Below are 18098 nucleotides of genomic sequence, written 5' to 3'. Positions count from 1 at the left end.
AGAGCCTTAAAGTTAGACTATGCAAATATGTGCGAGTGTGTTCCCATAGTGCGGAATAAAAGTTATAGCAGGGGTTTTCACAGCAGCATCACTATAAGCGTCGCTCCTGCCACTGTCTTTCACAAGGGCCCACTTGCTGTGAAATATTTTGAAAACCGAGCTGAAGTGAAGATAACGCAGAGCGCAAACAGGCGGAAATACGAATAAACTGAGCGTGGCTGGCAGAAACAGTGAGGTTGGCAGTTTCCGCAAAGGAAGAGAAGGCTTGGTAAACCTGGGGGAAAAACCCGCCCAGAGCTGTTGTTTAGAAACCTCCCCACCTCCGTTTCCCTTGCCCCTAGAGTGGGGGAGCTCCCCAGAGCCGAGGAAGCAGCCCCCCAAAACCACTTCCGCAACTGCAGCTTCCCTTCTCAAGCCCCAAGGGATTAGCGCCTTCTGAGGCCACGATTCCCTGTGACCCAAAAATAACTACACAGATAGGAGAGAAAGGTCCAAAGATTGAGGCACAAGGAAGTACTCAGTTACCTCCTTATCGCTTATAGCCAGAACGCTGGAAACCTAACCCCGCGCCAGCCTTTTATAGAGAGTCCCTCGAGCCCCGCCCTAGCAACTTCTCTTAGCAACGCCTCGCCCCGGTGCGCTGCCTTCTTATCGGCCTCTGCCAGGCCCTTCCTGTTCCCCTCCCCCAGTCAGCTTTGCTCGGCTGCTTCAGGTCACGTGACTGTCCCCAGGGGAGGGGCGGGGCGGGCAAACGCGTGAGGGGCGGGGCGCTGCGTGAACGAGCTTACGTCATCAAGATACGCCGGGTGGGTGGTGGTTCTTAGCGCTCCTGGGAGTGTCGAGCTTCCGCGACTGGGTGAGATGGCGGAGACGGCGGCACTGGTGTGGCTTCGGGGCCCTGGCTTCGGGTGCAAGGCGGTGTGGTGTAGTTCGGCCCCGTGCTCCGTACGAGATTTTATCTGTCGACACTGCAAAGATCAGGTGAGGTTTGTGGTTCCTGGAAAGAAGAGGACAGAGGAGGTCAGGGGCAGGAATAGGTGCGGTGAGGGTGTGTCGGGGGGGTGTCTATTTTGGGGGTTTTTCAGTTTTTGAGGCTGAGGGTTCCTCAGTTTCAAACTGATAATGAGGGCTTCCGTCGCTTTTGTTTTGTCATGGTTTTGTCCCAGAGAAGGGAGAAAAACCCTTCTGCTCACAGGCGCTATAGTCCGGCCCTCAGTCTGGACTAACAGACCCTTTGGTATTATTCTCTTCATCCGTAAAGGAGGCATTTGGCCCAGATGATTTTTAAGGCTCACTTCCTTACGTTCACTCTACGGTTATGTGACGTGCATTTTTGTCCATTGATAACACAGCTGTTAGCTCCATCCTAGAGAAGTATGTCATATCCAAAGGATGATTGGGAACGAAGTGGATCCTTCTGGTCACTGGTCGTGGCCAAGCACTCACATAGGCCCTGTCGAGAGCATGATCTTAGGGCCTGTCATTTAGACGATTTCATTAATCATACGATGCTCTTATTTGTCCAGGCGTATTTTTCAAAAACTTATAAAGTTACACGTGTAGTTTACTTAATTATGACGTAAGCAAGCTTTTACCAACTATAAGATATTAAACCTGTTATGTTATATAAAGAATTAGATGCTCTCCTTGAATCTAATTTTAATTTTGACATTTGACCTCTTACTCTATTTTTCTTTATAAGCACACCTCCTCCGTGTTTCCCTAGACTTTCTCTGGTTGTAATTTATGAGCTTAACACATGTTAACACTGCAGTCTAAACCACATCTTTACTTGGACTGGTTCCATGAAGAAGCAGTGTCTATTTGCCAGTCGTGTAGTTTTTCAGTTTCCTGTTTTCTTCCTATACATCAGTCCAGTTTAACTGCTGTCAGAACAGACAGTTTCCATCAGTTTGCCATCTGAATGGGGAAATCTTTTCCAAAATAGGTGGATTTTAATATCTTTGAAAATAACTCTTATCTCATGAGTACAATTTTCAAACTCATTGACAGTTCATCCAAAGTGGGACCAGAAAAATTTAGACCTTAATTATGAGGAGTCTTGGAAAAAATTTAAAATAAGTAAGAAATATGAATGAATGAATTCAGTCATATACTTAAGAAGCATGGCCATAATAAGTATGAACAAAACCACAAAACTTATAAAAGGGCATTTGATGAGATACTGGAATAAATAAAAATAGCGCAGTTTCACACCTGTGCCTTTTAAAATAAAACTAATCTGACACATAATAAAGTTGGTGTTAGTTCTCCCTGAAGAAGTGAAAAATCAGCCCAGCGGTTCATTAGGCTGGGATAACAGACATAGATAGAGCCAGCTGCAAAGTCAATATAAAGTGTTTTTCTTAAGGACATGTTGCAGTGGTGAAATGTCAAAAATCATTTCCTTGAAAGTCTACTTCTTTTTCATTCTTTTCGAAACCTTACCTTGAAAATCATAGATTATAAGAATAAACTGCTGTTTGAAGTTGTATCAGTAAGAAGCATCCCACTCTTGCCTTGAGAATCTAAGTTTCTTTGATGTAGAGAAGCACTCTTGATTTCCAGGTGCAGAGCCTCAAATTAAGGGGTTTCTAGACACAACATTGCACATTTATTTTAGCTTTGTAGTTTCCGAGGAAACAGGAGCCTGAATCTCCTTCACAGTCTAGACCTGGTATTGTCCCTGATACACACAGCCCTGCTTTATTGTGAGCCTTTGGAAACATTGTTTCATTTAAATTTTATCTAAATTCCATCCTAGCCCCCAATCCTATAACTATGTTTTTATTTGTTGGTGAGACACCTCATGATTCCTCTGGTGTGCAGTCCCTCTCTTGTAGTGAGTCAAGAAATTTGATTTTGTTTTTCTCTGGTGGTCTTGGCTGATTGGCCCAAGACACATGTAATACTTCGTGTTCGATATGCCTTATAAAGGTTAAAAACAGTTAAATTGATTCTAAATTTTCTTTGTTTTTGTTTTTTTTTCCTACTAGAAAATTCACAAGAATCTTAAGTAGAAAAATGCAATTTTGGTAATCAGTTGTCTGACTAAATAAGCGGTTCTGTTCAGAAATGAAGTATGATGTGTAATCTTTCTGCCTTCGTATTAAAGTTTTTTGAAGTTATTTAAGATTTTAGAAATACTATACTCATTGGATATACAAAATATTAAACTAAAGTGGTTCTTAATTTATAAACATTAAATATATAGAAGGTATATTACGTGTCTCATTTAATTTTGCAGCTTTTTAAAGTAAACAGGATTTTATAGACAAGAATCATCCTTCATGTTAATCACATCATTGTATATGGCCTGAGTTCCCTTCCTCTCTCCTGGTACTATATTTGCCTGGGAAAATGCCAGTCAGTCTAAATCCAGCTCTCCACCTATTTTGAGTGGCATCTAGGCAGTGACCCTGGTAGGGGTCTCATGACAAATTCACATACACCAGCCTTAGTGCTGCTTGGCAATTCTACTGTAATTGCATTTGGATTAGAGAAATCTGCTGGATTGCAGGACTGCTGAGAATATTGATCCTGCTAGCCCTTGGGCAGCTGGACAGAGCCTGGGTGTGCCCAGAATCTCAACCCATCCTTAGTAACTTTGCTCACACTCCCCAGGGTGTCATCCAGATATTATTTGTGTTTACCGTGGTATGAAAATGATTGAGAGGCACACAGCTCAGTTCATCACTTTTTCACTCTCCTGGATTACTCTCTCACATCCTCTCTCTTTAAATCTCCAAGACTTATTCCATCTCAAGGACAAACTCTGTATTCAAGCAGTAAGGACAGAATTTTCCTCTCCCCACAGCAGTGCTCTGGTAGGTACCTCCTGTATATTCAGCCTTCTTGTGTGTTACTGGGGATGAACTGTCATTATTTTACAAGTAATTTGCAGTTATCTTCTACTTTGTAGAGTAACCCCTCGTTCTCACCTACTGAAAGACTTATTCGGCATTAGTGCTTTCTCCCCTGTATTTTCCAGTGTTTTCCCTTTTTCCTGGATCATTCCTACCAGTGGATCATTCCTACCAGTGTGCAAACATGAGCCCACATCCCTTCCAGCTATTGCTTTATTTTCTCTGATTTTCTTGATTTAAAAAAATATGCTTGAACATAATTTTTTCTCCTTTAGAACCCACTCTAGTTCAGCTTTTCTGTTCCCATCACTTCACCAGCTCTGTGTCATGCTGGTCAGTATCTTCTGTGTGGCAGTAGCCAGCGATCAGTTTTCATCTTGCTTGGCCTCTCAGCCTCAGTTTGCACAGTTGACCATTCCCCCCTTAATACACTTCTCTCACTTGTGCATATGACACCCTCAGTTCTCTTCCATCTCGCTGGCCTCTCCTTTCCAGTCTCTCTTGCTGCTTCGTCCTCATCACCCTGAGCTCTCATGTTGGAGGAGCCCCTTCCTCATCCCAGTGGTTTCGTCCATACTCACAGCTTTCAGTACCATCAGTGTGCTGATAGCTTTCAAGTGTTAATCTTCAGCACAGACTTCTTCCCCAAACTCCAGACTTGTATAACACCTGGTCTGCTTGGCATCTCCATCTGCTTGTGTAATAAACATCTCACACTAAAATATCCGAAAAGAGACTGATTTTCTCTTTCAGATTTCCTTTTCCCTCTTAATAGGTGCCAACTCTATTTTTCCATTTGTCAAACCAAACTTTTGGAATCTTAATTTCTCTATTGAGCACACTCCCTTCACTAGAGCATTAGCATTTTCATTCAGAGTGTCCTCAGAATCTCACATTTCTCTTCTATTCTGCCGCTACTGCCCTGGTACACATAGAAATGTCTCACCTGGATTATCCCAATGATCTCTCTGCTTCTGTAGTCTTATTTTTACAGTTTAACAGAGTGATCCTTGAAAAGCATGACTGATCTCAGTTTGTTTAAAACTCTACAGTAGTTTTATTCAGAGTGCCATCCAGAACCCTTACAGTGGTTTTGAAGGCCTTATCACTCACTCCCCTTTGTGTACTTCATTCCAGCCATGTCGGCTGTGTTGCTCTTCCTTGAATTCTCTAAGCTCATCTGTGTTGCAGTCTTTGCATTTGCTGTTGCCTCTGGAATGCTGTTCCCCCAGACAACCATATGGCTTATTCTCTCACTTTCTTAAATTCTCTGCTTTCTCTGACTGACCATATATATTAACTAGATTAGCACCACACCTATCCACATATCTTAATCCCCTTTACCCTGCATTTCACCCCTTGACATAATATATAATTTGTCAATTACATAATTATATCAAATGTAATATATGTTTATTCATAATTTGTCTTCCCCCGCTAGAATATAAGCATCATGAGGCAGGATTTGCGTTCACTATGGTATTCATGGTAGTATTCCAACGCTTGAAAAGTGCCATGCTCATAGCAGGCAGCTGAGTGAAGGAATGGGTCCCGTTAAAATAGCTGTGTGGTGTGCCTCAGAATGAATGTTCAGAGTTTCCACTTCAGGAAGATGCCAGAAATGCTTTTTTCCTTTCTGTTTGTATTTAGATCTCTTTATTCTTCATGTTGCAGATTTAATTGTCAACTTCCGATATAACCTTCTATAAGTTCCATATAACTTTGGAGAATACTCCTCCGTTGTGTTATTTTATGGCATCAGAAACTTGTTTGGGGGCTTCCCTGGCAGTCCGGTGGTTAAGACTCTGAGCTCCCACTGCAGAGGGTGTGGGTTTGATCTCTGGTTGAGAGCCAAGATCCTGCATGCCAAGTGTTGAGGCTAAAAAAAAGAAGCTTGTTTAGAAAACCTTACGGTATTTATATTTTCTTTTCATCACTTCATCTGAGAATTTTTTTGAAATACATAGAGTGGGTTTGGAGGGGTATGTGGGCTTCTTCAGAGATTGGCTGGAACTCAGGGAGAGGCTGGCAGAAGAGATTAATTACCAACTGCCAGCTGATTCTAAAACTGTTAAAGCTTATGTAAGAGTATTAAAAACCATATTTTTGTCTCCTCCTCTCCCCTCTTCTTATCCCTATCTACACTTTTCAAGATGTCACTTTTAAATTTGGGACCACTCAGTGTTCAACTTGGTATTATTTTTAAGTCAGAGGAAATGGGACCGTCAGAGTTACTAGATCTGAGCCCCTGTAATCTTCCACCTTGACTCCTATTTCATGTTAAAGAACGAAAAAGAGCAGTTTTAATTTTCACCCAAGAGGCAAAAAGTTCTTTATATCATGATTAGGTAGGTATTAGGAAAAAGTTGTACCTAGAATACATCATATAAAATGACTTTTTTCTTTTAGTGGTTTTCTTTTTTTTTCAATTCTTTTTCAATTCAATTTTTTAATATCAGTAGATATTAATTTATCATATCTACTAACTCCTTGTAACTGAAATAATAAAAAATCAGCTAGGTCCCTTCCTGCAAAAACACTTGTCTCGTAAACAGCATTGAAAGAACCCCTCATTTGTCTCTAGGTTGTTCCAGTGGAATGCTTCTTTGTGAAGTGCAATGGATCACTTGTTAACACCAGTGACACAGTGCAGCATGGAGCTGTTTATAGTTTGGAACCAAGACTTCGTGGTGGAAAAGGAGGTAGGACGTGAATGTTGACGGCTTAGTAGTAATATATCTGCATTCTGTGGCCAGATGTATTAAATTAACAAACTCCTTGGAATCTGTAGTGTACCAGCCTTGATTTGTCTTAAGAAGTCCTTTGTTAATTTACCTAGTTTTGAATATTTTCTCTTTTATTCTTTTTGGGGAAGATACAGTATGATAAAATTCCCACCTTCTCTAGCCCAGCCAGATCACTCTTAGGCACCCTAGGCTCTCAGTCTTTGGGGAGAATTAGATGGAGAGGTAATGGCTGTTCTGTCCAGTGTGCTGATGAGTGTTAGAACAATCAAATCTCCTTTTGCTGTTCTCAGCATTTTGTTTGGTTATTCTAGTTCCACGGGAAGTATGACGTCACTTTATGAAATACAACTGTTTACAGATTGAGGTAGATTAAGGTCCTGGTTGTAATAACTCATTTTAGAGAGAAAACAAACTAAAAGAGCAAAAACTGAATACGAACAATTCTTGGTATTTCTCCTGATGGACTAACATATAATTTTTAGGCTTTCTCAAAATCTGTGGTGACTTGGTTTGGTTTTCAAAGAACTAACATCTCAGATTACAGTCATCCTGCTGTTTGAAATTCTATGAATATGAAGCTTTTTGTGTCAGCTGGTGACAGATGAAAATTGCTTTATTGCAAAATCTCATCATATAGTTTGTAAAATTCTTAATTGTGGAATTTGGGGATTTCTGTACTAGGTATAACCCTCTAAAATAAGAGAAAGTGTGAAAAGCACAAGATTGAATCACATTTATCAGTATTCTTACCTTTGCTACCTGGGTTAGAATCTTGATGTGCATTTCCTTTAAAACTGAAAAGAAAGTAGAGATCACCTTTACTCTTATGATAATCTTATAATATAATAGTACTCTTTTCACAAGTTCGGCTTTTATCCATCCTTGAATACTTAAAAAAATTTATTTATTTATTTTAATTGGAGGCTAATTACTTGACAGTATTATGGTGATTTTTGCCACACCTTGACATGAATCAGCCACGGGTGTACATGTGTCCCCCTCTCCTGATCCCATCCCGCTGGGCTGTCCCAGTGCACCAGCTTTGAGTGCCCTCTTTCATGCATCGAACTTGGACTGGTCACCTATTTCACATATGCTAATATACATGTTTCAGTACTATTCTCTCAAATCACCCCACTCTCACCTTCTCCCACAGAGTCCAAAAGTCTGTTCTATCCGTGTCTTTTTTGCTATCTTGTATATAGGGTCATCATTACCATCTTTCTAAATTCCATATATATGTGTTAATATACTGTATTGGTGTTTTTCTTTCTGACTTACTTCACTCTATATAATAGGCTCCAGTTTCATCCACCTCATTAGAACTGACCATCTTTGAATACTTTTTAACCTACTTTCTTCAAATACATTTGTTTAGGTTTTGGCTCAATGCTCCGAGCACTTGGTGCTCAGATTGAAAAGACAACCAATCGAGAGGCTTGCCGGGATCTCAGTGGAAGGAGATTACGAGATGTCAATCATGAAAAAGCGTAAGATGCCCACCTGTTTTGTTTTTTAAAGAGACGTAGTTTTTTTTTTTTTTAAAGAGACATTAGTGATGGCACACACACCACGCATATCAGAAATGTAAACTTAAAATACTTATGCTCTAATTTGTTGTTACCACACTTAACCTTTTTCATGACTGAATAATTATCTTTGGGTTTTAGTCAAGTCCATAACAGTATACTAGTAAGCATGGCACACCTTTCTGAGGGACTATCACAGGGTGAATAAGAGTGCAATAATTTGTATAGGTGGGGTGTTACCTATATAAAAGTATGTGTGTATAATTTAGCCATTTAGTTACGTCTCCTCTTTCCCATCCCCAGAATGGCTGAATGGGTAAAACAACAAGCCGAGCGAGAAGCTGAAAAGGAGCAAAAGCGCCTGGAACGACTGCAGCGGAAGCTTGCAGAACCCAGGCACTGCTTCTCCAGCCCCGACTACCAGCAGCAGTGCCATGAGATGGCCGAGCGCCTGGAGGATTCCGTCCTCAAAGGTGAGGAGGAGGGTTCCTTTGTGCCATCCGCAGGCATCCTGGAAGCCAGCTGTTCCACACCAAGGGCAATTCTTGACCCTTCTTAGGTTATAGACTTATGGGAATCTGATGAAGCTATGAAATTTCTCCACTCAGTAATGAACACAGTATGCCTTACTACATGGAGGGGAAAAACCCACATAGCCACACAACATTTGACATAGTTGATCCCTGAGCTCTGGGGGCTCATGGGCCCCCCCCAGGTAAGAATGCTTTTTGTGCTTCCTGGGAATAAGCTAAGTCTTTAGGAGGTACCAAGACTCCCACATATTTGCTTTCAGTTTTAGGTCCCCTTTTTAATAAATGGTTTTTAATGGGAATGATTATTCTTAGCTTTTATGTTTTAGCATCAAAAGCATTATGCTAGGACTCAGTGCGTTCAGTTGGATAAGGAGGAGTCTTTTCCATCAAAAGGGTTATAACATAATAGGGGAAAGATAGCTATATACAAATAAGGGGATGCATAAGGGGCATAAGGGGGTCGATTGTTAGGTTTGAGGAGTGTTAGGAATGGATCTGTAAGCTTCAAAGTTACAAATTGGACATAGTGCTTTAAAAATCTGGTTTAAGAGCCAAAATGGTTATTTTAAATCTGTAAATTTAAGATTAGTCTCATTTTAACTGGATTAAATTTTGGTACGCTGAGAAATTTAAATCTAGAGCTTTAGATTGCAGCTCTTTTTGCAATCCAGATTATTTATAAATTCTTTAAAATTAAACTTAGTCCTGATAGTAGAAACTGAGTTGTTAAAATTTGTGGCTAGGCATGCAGGCTGCCTCTAGCAAGATGGTATCGGCAGAAATTGGTGAGAGTCGGAAACGGCCAAACAAATCAAAAACAGACGGAGGAGCCAGTACAGGGAAAAGGAAATGCTTTTGGTAAGTACGTTCATTTTCATTCCAAATAGATCTTTGAGGACTGAATAAAAATATTTTTTTCTTTCTGTTTATCCCTCTAGAATATCTTGTTCTGAAACTTACCTACTATATTTCTTCCTTGTCTTATCTGGTATAAACACACTTTTAAGTAAAGTCTAATGGAAGCTCAGAAATTTTCCAGAAGAGTATTTCAGATCAGGTTTCAGTGATTCTCACATTATACACATTAGTAATGGTTTCTGCCGTAAGTGCCATTAATAGAATCTAAGGGACAGTTTGTTTGCCTTCAGTGAAAAATCACACAAAAAATAGCTTTATACTTGACTATTAGACGTTGAAAGAGGTAACTTTGAGAATTCCAGGGGGAAGGCATGACTTTAGTTTCCAGGTTGTCCTGTTTTCTCTGGTTTTTCATAGTCATCACTGAGGTCTTCGGTCACCCTTCCAGACCTCTCTTCATCACTTTTGCGCTTGTGGGTGAAAAGCACAGCAGTACTTTTTCTTAACCCTTTTACCCTTAGTTCTTCCTCCCTTCCCAGTTGGTCCTCTGGTTACCAGCTTAGTTCTCTTGGGCCAGATTCTAGATGATGATAAGTTGAGTTGGATCTTGGCTTGTTTGTTGGCTTCCCGAAAGGTAATTGTTAACTAAACACTATTTAACTCAGTCCAGCATAGAATTTTTTGTGTTCTTTCTGAAATGGAAATTAAATGTTCCTGAGAGAAAATGTAATGGTATTTCCTGTGGGTCTCTTTTTTTAAGCCAGGTTTATTGATATATAATTTTTTTTTCAGTCAGATATATAATTTATATACAGTAAAATTCACCCTTTTTGAACAGTTCTTCAAGTTTTGAAAAGTTTATAATACATAATTATGTAGGCATCAACAAAATCAGGCTGTAGAATATTTTGTCAGCCTCAGAAGTTCCTTTGTGTCCTTTTGCAGTTAATTTTCCTCCCCCCATCTCCACCCCTGTCAACCACTGATCACTAGCCTGATGTTTATTCCTATGGCTGCTTTTTTTCTAGAATGTCATATAGCTTTTTGCATCTCTTTCTGTTTTTTTTTTTAATGCTTCTAAGAGCATTCGTTATCAGATCTAAACTATTAAAGTATTAGCAAGGTGGTATGTTTCCACGGAATTACTTAACAATGCATTCCTGTAATACAGCCAGGAGATGCACACACATCAGTCAGTTCAGTACAGTCGCTCAGTCATGTCTGACTCTTTGTGACCCCATGGGCTGCAGCACACCAGGTTTCCTTGTCAGTCACCAACTCCTGGAGCCTACTCAAACTCATATCCATTGAATCGGTGATGCCATCCAACCATCTCATCTTCTGTCGTCCCCTTCTCCTCCTGCCTTCATCCTTTCCCAGCGTCAGGGTCTTTTCAGATGAGTCAGTTCTTCGCATCAGGTGGCCAAAGTATTGGAGTTTCAGCTTCAGTATCAGTCCTTCCAATGAATATTCAGGACTGCTTTCCTTTAGGATGGATTGGTTGGATCTCCTTGCAGTCCAAGGGACTCTCAAGAGTCTTCTCCAACACCACAGTTCAAAAGCATCAACTCTTCGGCGCTCAGCTTTCTTTATAGTCCAACTCTCACATCCATACCTGACTACTGGAAAAACCATAGCCTTGACTAGACGGATCTTAGTCGGCAAAGTAATGTCTCTGCTTTTGAATATACTATCTAGGTTGGTCATAACTTTTCTTCCAAGGAGTAAGTGTCTTTTAATTTCATGGCTGCAGTCACCATCTGCAGTGATTTTGGAGCCCAAGAAAATAAAGTCTGTCACAGTTTCCATTATTTCCCCATCTATTTGCCATGAAGTGATGGGACCGATGCCATGATCTATCTTAGTTTTCTGAATGTTGAGCTTTAAGCCAACTTTTTCACTCTCCTCTTTTACTTTCATCAAGAGGCTCTTTAGTTCTTCTTCGCTTTCTGCCGTAAGGGTGATATCATCTGCATATCTGAGGTTATTGATATTTCTCCTGGCAATCTTGATTCCAGCTTGTGCTCCACACATCAATGGTTATCATCAAAATATAAATATGAACACATCCACGTACATCCCTGCCTTCCTTCTGTTCCTGTGCTGCCATCCTAAATGAACAAGTCCTGGCGTATATTCCTCAGAGACGGTTTAATCCATGTTCAAGGTGTTTTTTGTTTTGTTTGTTTAATCAATTATAACAAAAAAATTTACAGATTGGTTAATTCAGCAGCTCTACTTTTTTATTGTACATTGTCACCTCTGGACATCTAGAAAGTCTTGATGTTGTAAAATAGTGTACCTTGTCTACAATAAACATAGGTACCTTATAAAAATGCACATACAGACCCATGGTTATAACTTAAAACTGTCTTCTAGATAATGGAAATATTAGCCAAGAGCCCTTCCCGTCACCCTGCCTCTTACTCCTGTCTTCAGCATTTCAGTGACTAAGTAGCAGATTACATTTAGTTCCAAGAGGTGGATTAACATACATAGTCCCATAAGACACAGCCCTTCATTGTTATAGGAAGGGCTGGGCCTTCTTTTTTCACTCAGCATAGTGCTTTTGAGACCCATATATGGTGTTATATGTATCAATAGTTCATTCCTTTCAACCGCCAAGTGTTGTTGCCTGGTATGGCTGTACCACAACCTGTTTATCCATTCGTTAGTTGTTAGGCATTTGGGTAGTTTCCAGTTTGGGGCGATTATGAATAAAACTGGATTTTCTTTTAACTGTTCGTTATTTTATCTAATTTCCAACAGTTAAAATTCATACAATATTAGGAAAAAGGCTTTAAGCAAAATCAATTAAAGAGAGTCACATGTTTTAAAGAGAGATCCTTAGGATCTTTGGAATGTTGCTCTCAGTCTCCTGGAAATTTTTTTTTCGTTCTGTTTATACCTTTGGGATATCTTGTTCTGAAACTTACCTACTCTCCATCTCCATCTCAAGCTAGCAGATATCCTTATTCAGAGTCTGTTTCCTGACTAACTGCAGCTCTCTCTGTTGTTTTTTTAAGTTGAAGCTGTAAATGGCATTAAATCTTTCTATTACTTTCTGATAGGATGGGCATGGAAGGACTAGGGACTGCAGAGGGGTCCAGCTCTGAGAACTCTGATGACGACAGTGAAGAAGCACCGAGTACTTCTGGAACGAGCTTTCATGTTTCTCAAAATGGCTGTGATGGTGTTGACAGGGCAGCTGAAATTCCTAGTAGTTCTCAGCAGGCAAGAGTATTGAGTACAGACTGTAGATCACCAGAAGAACCACAGAGCCCTTTGACTGACTCTGGGAACAGTATTTCAGAAGACTTGTGTGCTGAGCTGGGGGAGACACCTGCCCAGGAGTACATGGGAAGGAAGAGGGCTGTAGAAACAGAGAACACCCAGGAGAAAAAGGAGGCAGAGGGTAAAGAACCCTTAGAAAAGGAAGCAGCTGGAGTTGGACAGAATACGGAGCAAGAAACAAAAGAAATGGCTGATGGGGAAAGAGCTGCCAAGGGAGCACCTGGAGAAGATAGGCAAAACGTTGCCGTTGCCAAGCTGGAGGCCCGCCAGTCAGGAAACATGGTGAGTAAATTTTAAGAGTTGATGTCTAAAGCCAAGTCAGTTTTTTTTCCTTAAACCTTTTATTTTGTGTTGGGGTATACTCAATTAACAGTTTTGATAAATTCAGGAGAGCAACAGAGGGACTCAACCATCCGTATATATGTATGCATTCCCCCGCTAACCCCCCTCTCATCCAGGCTGCCACATAACACTGAGCAGAGTTCCATGTTAAAGCCAAGTCAATTTAATCTCTGCAGTAGGTCATTAAAATGAAAACATGTGCTTTTCCCCATCAGCTGCTTAGTGGAAAGGCTTGTTTAATAATCAGAAGTCGATGATAGCGAAGCTTGTCGTATCTCCCCCCACTCCACCCCCTAAAAGAAAAATCCTTGGATTTTTTGTTTTTAAGCTGTGGAATTGGTATTATTTTGCCACTAGGTGGTGTCCTTGGTTCTATATTTCATCAATTCTAGGATGCACATTTTTCACATTTTAATATCTCTGAGTTTGGATATATATATCATGTTACCGTTTACTTGATATGATTTATTCTTTCTTAATAATACAGGCAGTAGTAAGGCACATTATGATAGATGGCACTTTTAGATTTGATGAAATGTGCTCATTTTCCTGTCACTACATTTCTTGTTAGTTTTTCTTTCTCAGGTGAGTTACTGTTTGAACACAGTGGTCAGTTGAATGTGAAGACCTTTCCTGCAGAAGAGGAGCAGTTCCTTTTAAATTTATCATTAAATCTTAAGCCTTACACTCAGCTTTTTAAAAACTTATTTTCATTATGCATGCTTTCCCTTAAATAGTTATTTGCCATCTTCAATGGACTGACTTCCAGCAAAAATCTTTAACGTTTATTTTTCAGTCTAATGATTTCCTTTTTAGGACAGATGAAACCTGACTTAGCTTCCTTTGATAAACAAAAGCTACCATTATTTATTTAAAGCACCTTCCCTACTCCCGGGAAATAAGCAGAAATGCATATATTGCTCTTTCTAGGGGAGATAGTGAAATTTTTTTAGCTAAGGGCTTTAAATTGACCCTCACACCATCTCTGGAATTGTAAGAATGGTCAGCTTTTACGTAACTCATATGTGCTAGGAGTTTATCCTGAGCAAAGTCTTAGAAAAATGAAAAATGAAAATAGAATAAAACCTGATTTGACTTTTAATTGTTGAGCTTTTAACTGGAAATTTTGTTCTTGATGTAGTTATAGCTGTTGTATTCATAATAACTCTGTGCAGCCATGTGTGATTCTTCAAAAACGCATAGTGGGTTAGGATTTGGCCATGTATAAAGAAGTCAGAATTCACTCTAGAAATCTAACAAAATGACCTTAAAAAAGAGAGATCAACTAGAAAGATAAAGAATTTATCTATAGAGTTGTTCAGTATTTTTGAACAACTTAACTTTGAGAGAGTTGTTATCCTTTGAATATGCTGACAACAGTTTGTCTAGTCAAAGCTGTGCTTTTTCCAGTAGTCATGTATGGATGTGAGAGTTGGACCATAAAGAAAGCTGAGCACCAAAGAATTGGTGCTTTTGAACTGTGGTGTTGGAGAAGACTCTTGAGAATTCCTTGGACTGCAAAGAGATCCAACCAGTCAATCCTAAAGGAAATCAGTCCTGAATATTCACTGGAAGGACTGATGCTGAAGCTGAAGTTCCAGTACTTTGGCCACCTGATGCAAAGAACTGACTCATTTGAAAAAACCCTGATGCTGGGAAAGATTGAAGGCAGGAGAAGGGGACGACAGAGGATGAGATGGTTGGATGGCATCACCGATTTGATGGATATGAGTTTGAGCAAGCTCTGGGAGTTGGTGATGGACAGGGAAGCCTGGCATGCTGCAGTCCATGGGGTCGCAAAGAGTCAGACACGACTGAGCGACTGAACTGAACTGAATATGTTTTTTAAAAAACTCCTAAATAAAAAAACCTCCTAGGTGAGGGACTTCCTGGTGGTCCAGTGGTTAAGAAATCTCCCTTCCAATGCAGGGGACATGGGTTCAGTCCCTGGTTGGGGAACTAAGAAGCCACATGCCTGAGGGCAACTAAGCCTTTGGCACCACAACTAGAGAAAGCGGATGTGCTGCAACAAAGACCCAGTGCAGGAAAAAAAAAAACCACCCCAAAATCCCTAGATGAACACTTTCATTCTTGGCAGAGCATCCATCATTAAGAGTATTTAATTTTGTGTAAGTCTATAAAGTTACTTGGTTGATAGAACAATTGCAGGTCTTTTGAACAGCATTTAAATTTGTCAAGTTATTTAAGTGAGAACTTTAACAATCATGATTATTTGATTAGAATAGAAAGCTTAAGATTATGGGGTTAGGGAACTTCCCCTGGTTCCCTAAGACTCCACGCTTCCAGGGCAGGGGCCTGGATTCCATCCCTGGTCAGGGAACTAGATCCCTCACGCCACAATGATGAAGGTCCCATATGTGACAACTAAGACTTGATGCAGCCAAATAAATATTTTCTAAAAAGATGATGGGGTTAATATCAGTAGATTCTTAGGTATAGGATTCTCATTAAAATGAACCTTTATAGGATGCTGCTTTTTTCTCCAGTCATATGGGAAGGGTAGGTGAGGTAAGTGAAGTATGTTTTGCTGTTTGAATTTTTACTGGATAAGTCAAAAAAGAAAAGTTATGTTCATACATATTAAGATTTATCTGTTTTGGAATCTTATAACTTAAGTTGTTCTGAATACCTGTTTCTAAGTATGTAGATAAAAAAATGAATGTTTACTTGAATTGAGAACATGTATAGAATAACATGATTATTAGCATTCAGCAGTAAGATATGGCATATTAAATGAAAATTTCTTGAAAAATAGGATGTCAGTGACAGTTGAAGAAAGTTTTAATTAGAGACAAAGGAATGGACTGACTTAAAATTTCCCTTTTTTTTCTTTTTCTCAGGATATCAGTCAGGAAACTTTAGATTTACTGGCAATCAGTTCTGTTGCAGAAATGGAGTTGCTGGGCTTGGAGAAGCTCAAGTGTGAACTCCTGGCCCGGGGACTGAAGTGTGGAGGCACTCTCCAGGAGCGGGCAGCGAGGCTCTTCTCTGTCAGAGGACTGGCAAAGGAGCAGATAGATCCAGCTTTATTTGCCAAGCCTTCAAAAGGGAAGAAGAAGTGAATTTCATCAGAGCTGATTTTCTGTTTCTTTATAGTCTAGTGCTTATAACCTGTATAATGGTGATTCTTGAACGTTATTCCTTTTGCTATTAAAGGTGACTTTTTAATAATCCGGTTCTAACTACCCTCTTTTTCATTATTAGATTTATGGAATTAATTGTGAAACCATCTGAGTGTGAAGATTTTTTGTGGGAAGCTTTTTTATAGCTCATTTTTAAAATAAATATAGGGCTATTCAGAGTTTGGGTTTCATTTTGTGTCTTTTAGATAAGTTGTACTTTCAAAGATTTGTGGACATAAGATTATTCATAATACAGTCTTTTCTGTCTTTTAATATCTGTAGGCGCTGTAGTGGTAATTTCTCTTTCATTCTCATACTGGTAATTTCTGTTTTTCCTGATCAGTCTAAGGTAGGAGTGTATTGTTCGTTGATCTGTTCTCAAAGAACCACCTTTTGGCTTTGTTGCTTTTTCTTAATTGTTTTTAATTTCACTTATTTCTGCTCTTTATTCTTTCTTCTACTTTGCTTGGGTTTACTTTGGTCTTTTTTGTTTTTCTTCTTAAGGTACGTACCAAGTCACTGACTAGACTTTGTCTAGTGTAAATATTTAAAGCTGTGATTTTTTCTTTAAGCACTATTTTGACTCCATCTCAGAAGTTTTGATATATTTTCATTTTCATTCAATTTTAAATACTTTCTAACTTTCTTGTGAAGTCTTCTTTGACCCATGGATTACCTAGAAGTATGTTGTCTAATTAGCAAATTTTAAAAGTTCAATTTATTTAAACTAAAAAAAAAATAGTTTACCTATTTCTCCCACCCTGTACTCCCTGCCTCTGGCAACCATCAGTCATTTCTCTGTATCTATGAAGTTGGGGTTTTAAAAAAAAAAAAATTTTTTTTTTTTAGATTCCACATGTAAGAGAGGTCATAGAGTATTTGTCTGAATCTTGCTTAATTCACTGAGCAAAGTGCCCTCAGGATCCATTCATATTCTGAAAATGGCAAAACAATTCTTTGTTAGTGGCTGGATAATATTGCATTGCATATATTGTTCATTAGTCATCCATTTGTGGGTACTTCGGTTGTTTTCATATCTTGGTGGTTATAAATAATGCTGCAATTAGTATGGGAGTGTACATAGCTTTGCACGTTTTTGTTTTCCGTTTTTATCTTTATTTATTTATTTATTTTTTTGCTGTGCCTCATGGTTTGTAGGATCTTAGTTCCCAGACCAGGGATTCAGACCCAGGCCCTCAGCAGTGAAAGTGCAGAATCCAGATCATGGGACTGCCAGGGAATTGCTTTTTTTTTTTTTTTTTCAGTAAAGAGTGGGTGGATGGTGCACTTTCTGAACCCTCACATATCTGGTAGTGTTTTTCTGTTACTTTTGCATATGTGATAACCTTGACTGGATATCAAATCCTAGTTTACAGTCGTCTTTAAAAACAATAGATACTTGCTATTGTTTTCTGGGATATAATATTGCAGTAGAGAAGCCTTTGATTCTGATTTTGCGTTTCTTAATGTGAATTTTTTTTCCTTGAATAGATACTGCTTTTTATTTATGCTCTAAATTTTAAAATGTCGCCATGTTATTTCTAGGTATGGTCTCTTCCTTAATATTTCTTAGTATTAGGTAACTTTTTTGCAGTCTAAAGACTGGCCTTTTAATTTTACACCGTTATTTTCCTATTATTTGATTATTGCCTTTATTCTGTGTTTCCATGGAACCTGATTTTTGCTATATCCAATCTGCTGTTTACCACTCTTGTATTTGTAAACAATTAGGCTTTTCCCTTAGAAAATCTTTCTTTCTTTCAGATTAGTCCATGCTTACTTGCTT

General features: G+C 39.2%; 1 protein-coding gene across 1 annotated transcript; it reads left to right on the top strand.

Annotated features, from left to right (window-relative positions):
• Positions 1–674: 674 nt before the first annotated feature.
• Positions 675–16361, top strand: SDE2 (SDE2 telomere maintenance homolog). Its single transcript, XM_069545483.1, has 7 exons — positions 675–981; positions 6451–6568; positions 7992–8103; positions 8446–8615; positions 9419–9533; positions 12605–13109; positions 16031–16361. Exons 1-7 carry the CDS (start codon positions 862–864, stop codon positions 16250–16252), a joined length of 1362 nt encoding a protein of 453 aa, XP_069401584.1. The 5' UTR covers positions 675–861; the 3' UTR covers positions 16253–16361.
• The last annotated feature ends 1737 nt before the right edge of the window (positions 16362–18098 follow it).

The sequence above is a fragment of the Ovis canadensis genome, chromosome 12 (genome assembly GCF_042477335.2).
Source record: "Ovis canadensis isolate MfBH-ARS-UI-01 breed Bighorn chromosome 12, ARS-UI_OviCan_v2, whole genome shotgun sequence".
NCBI lineage: Eukaryota > Metazoa > Chordata > Mammalia > Artiodactyla > Bovidae > Ovis > Ovis canadensis.
The sequence above is the reverse complement of the archived record's forward strand: the minus strand, read 5'-3'. Positions and strand labels throughout refer to the sequence as shown.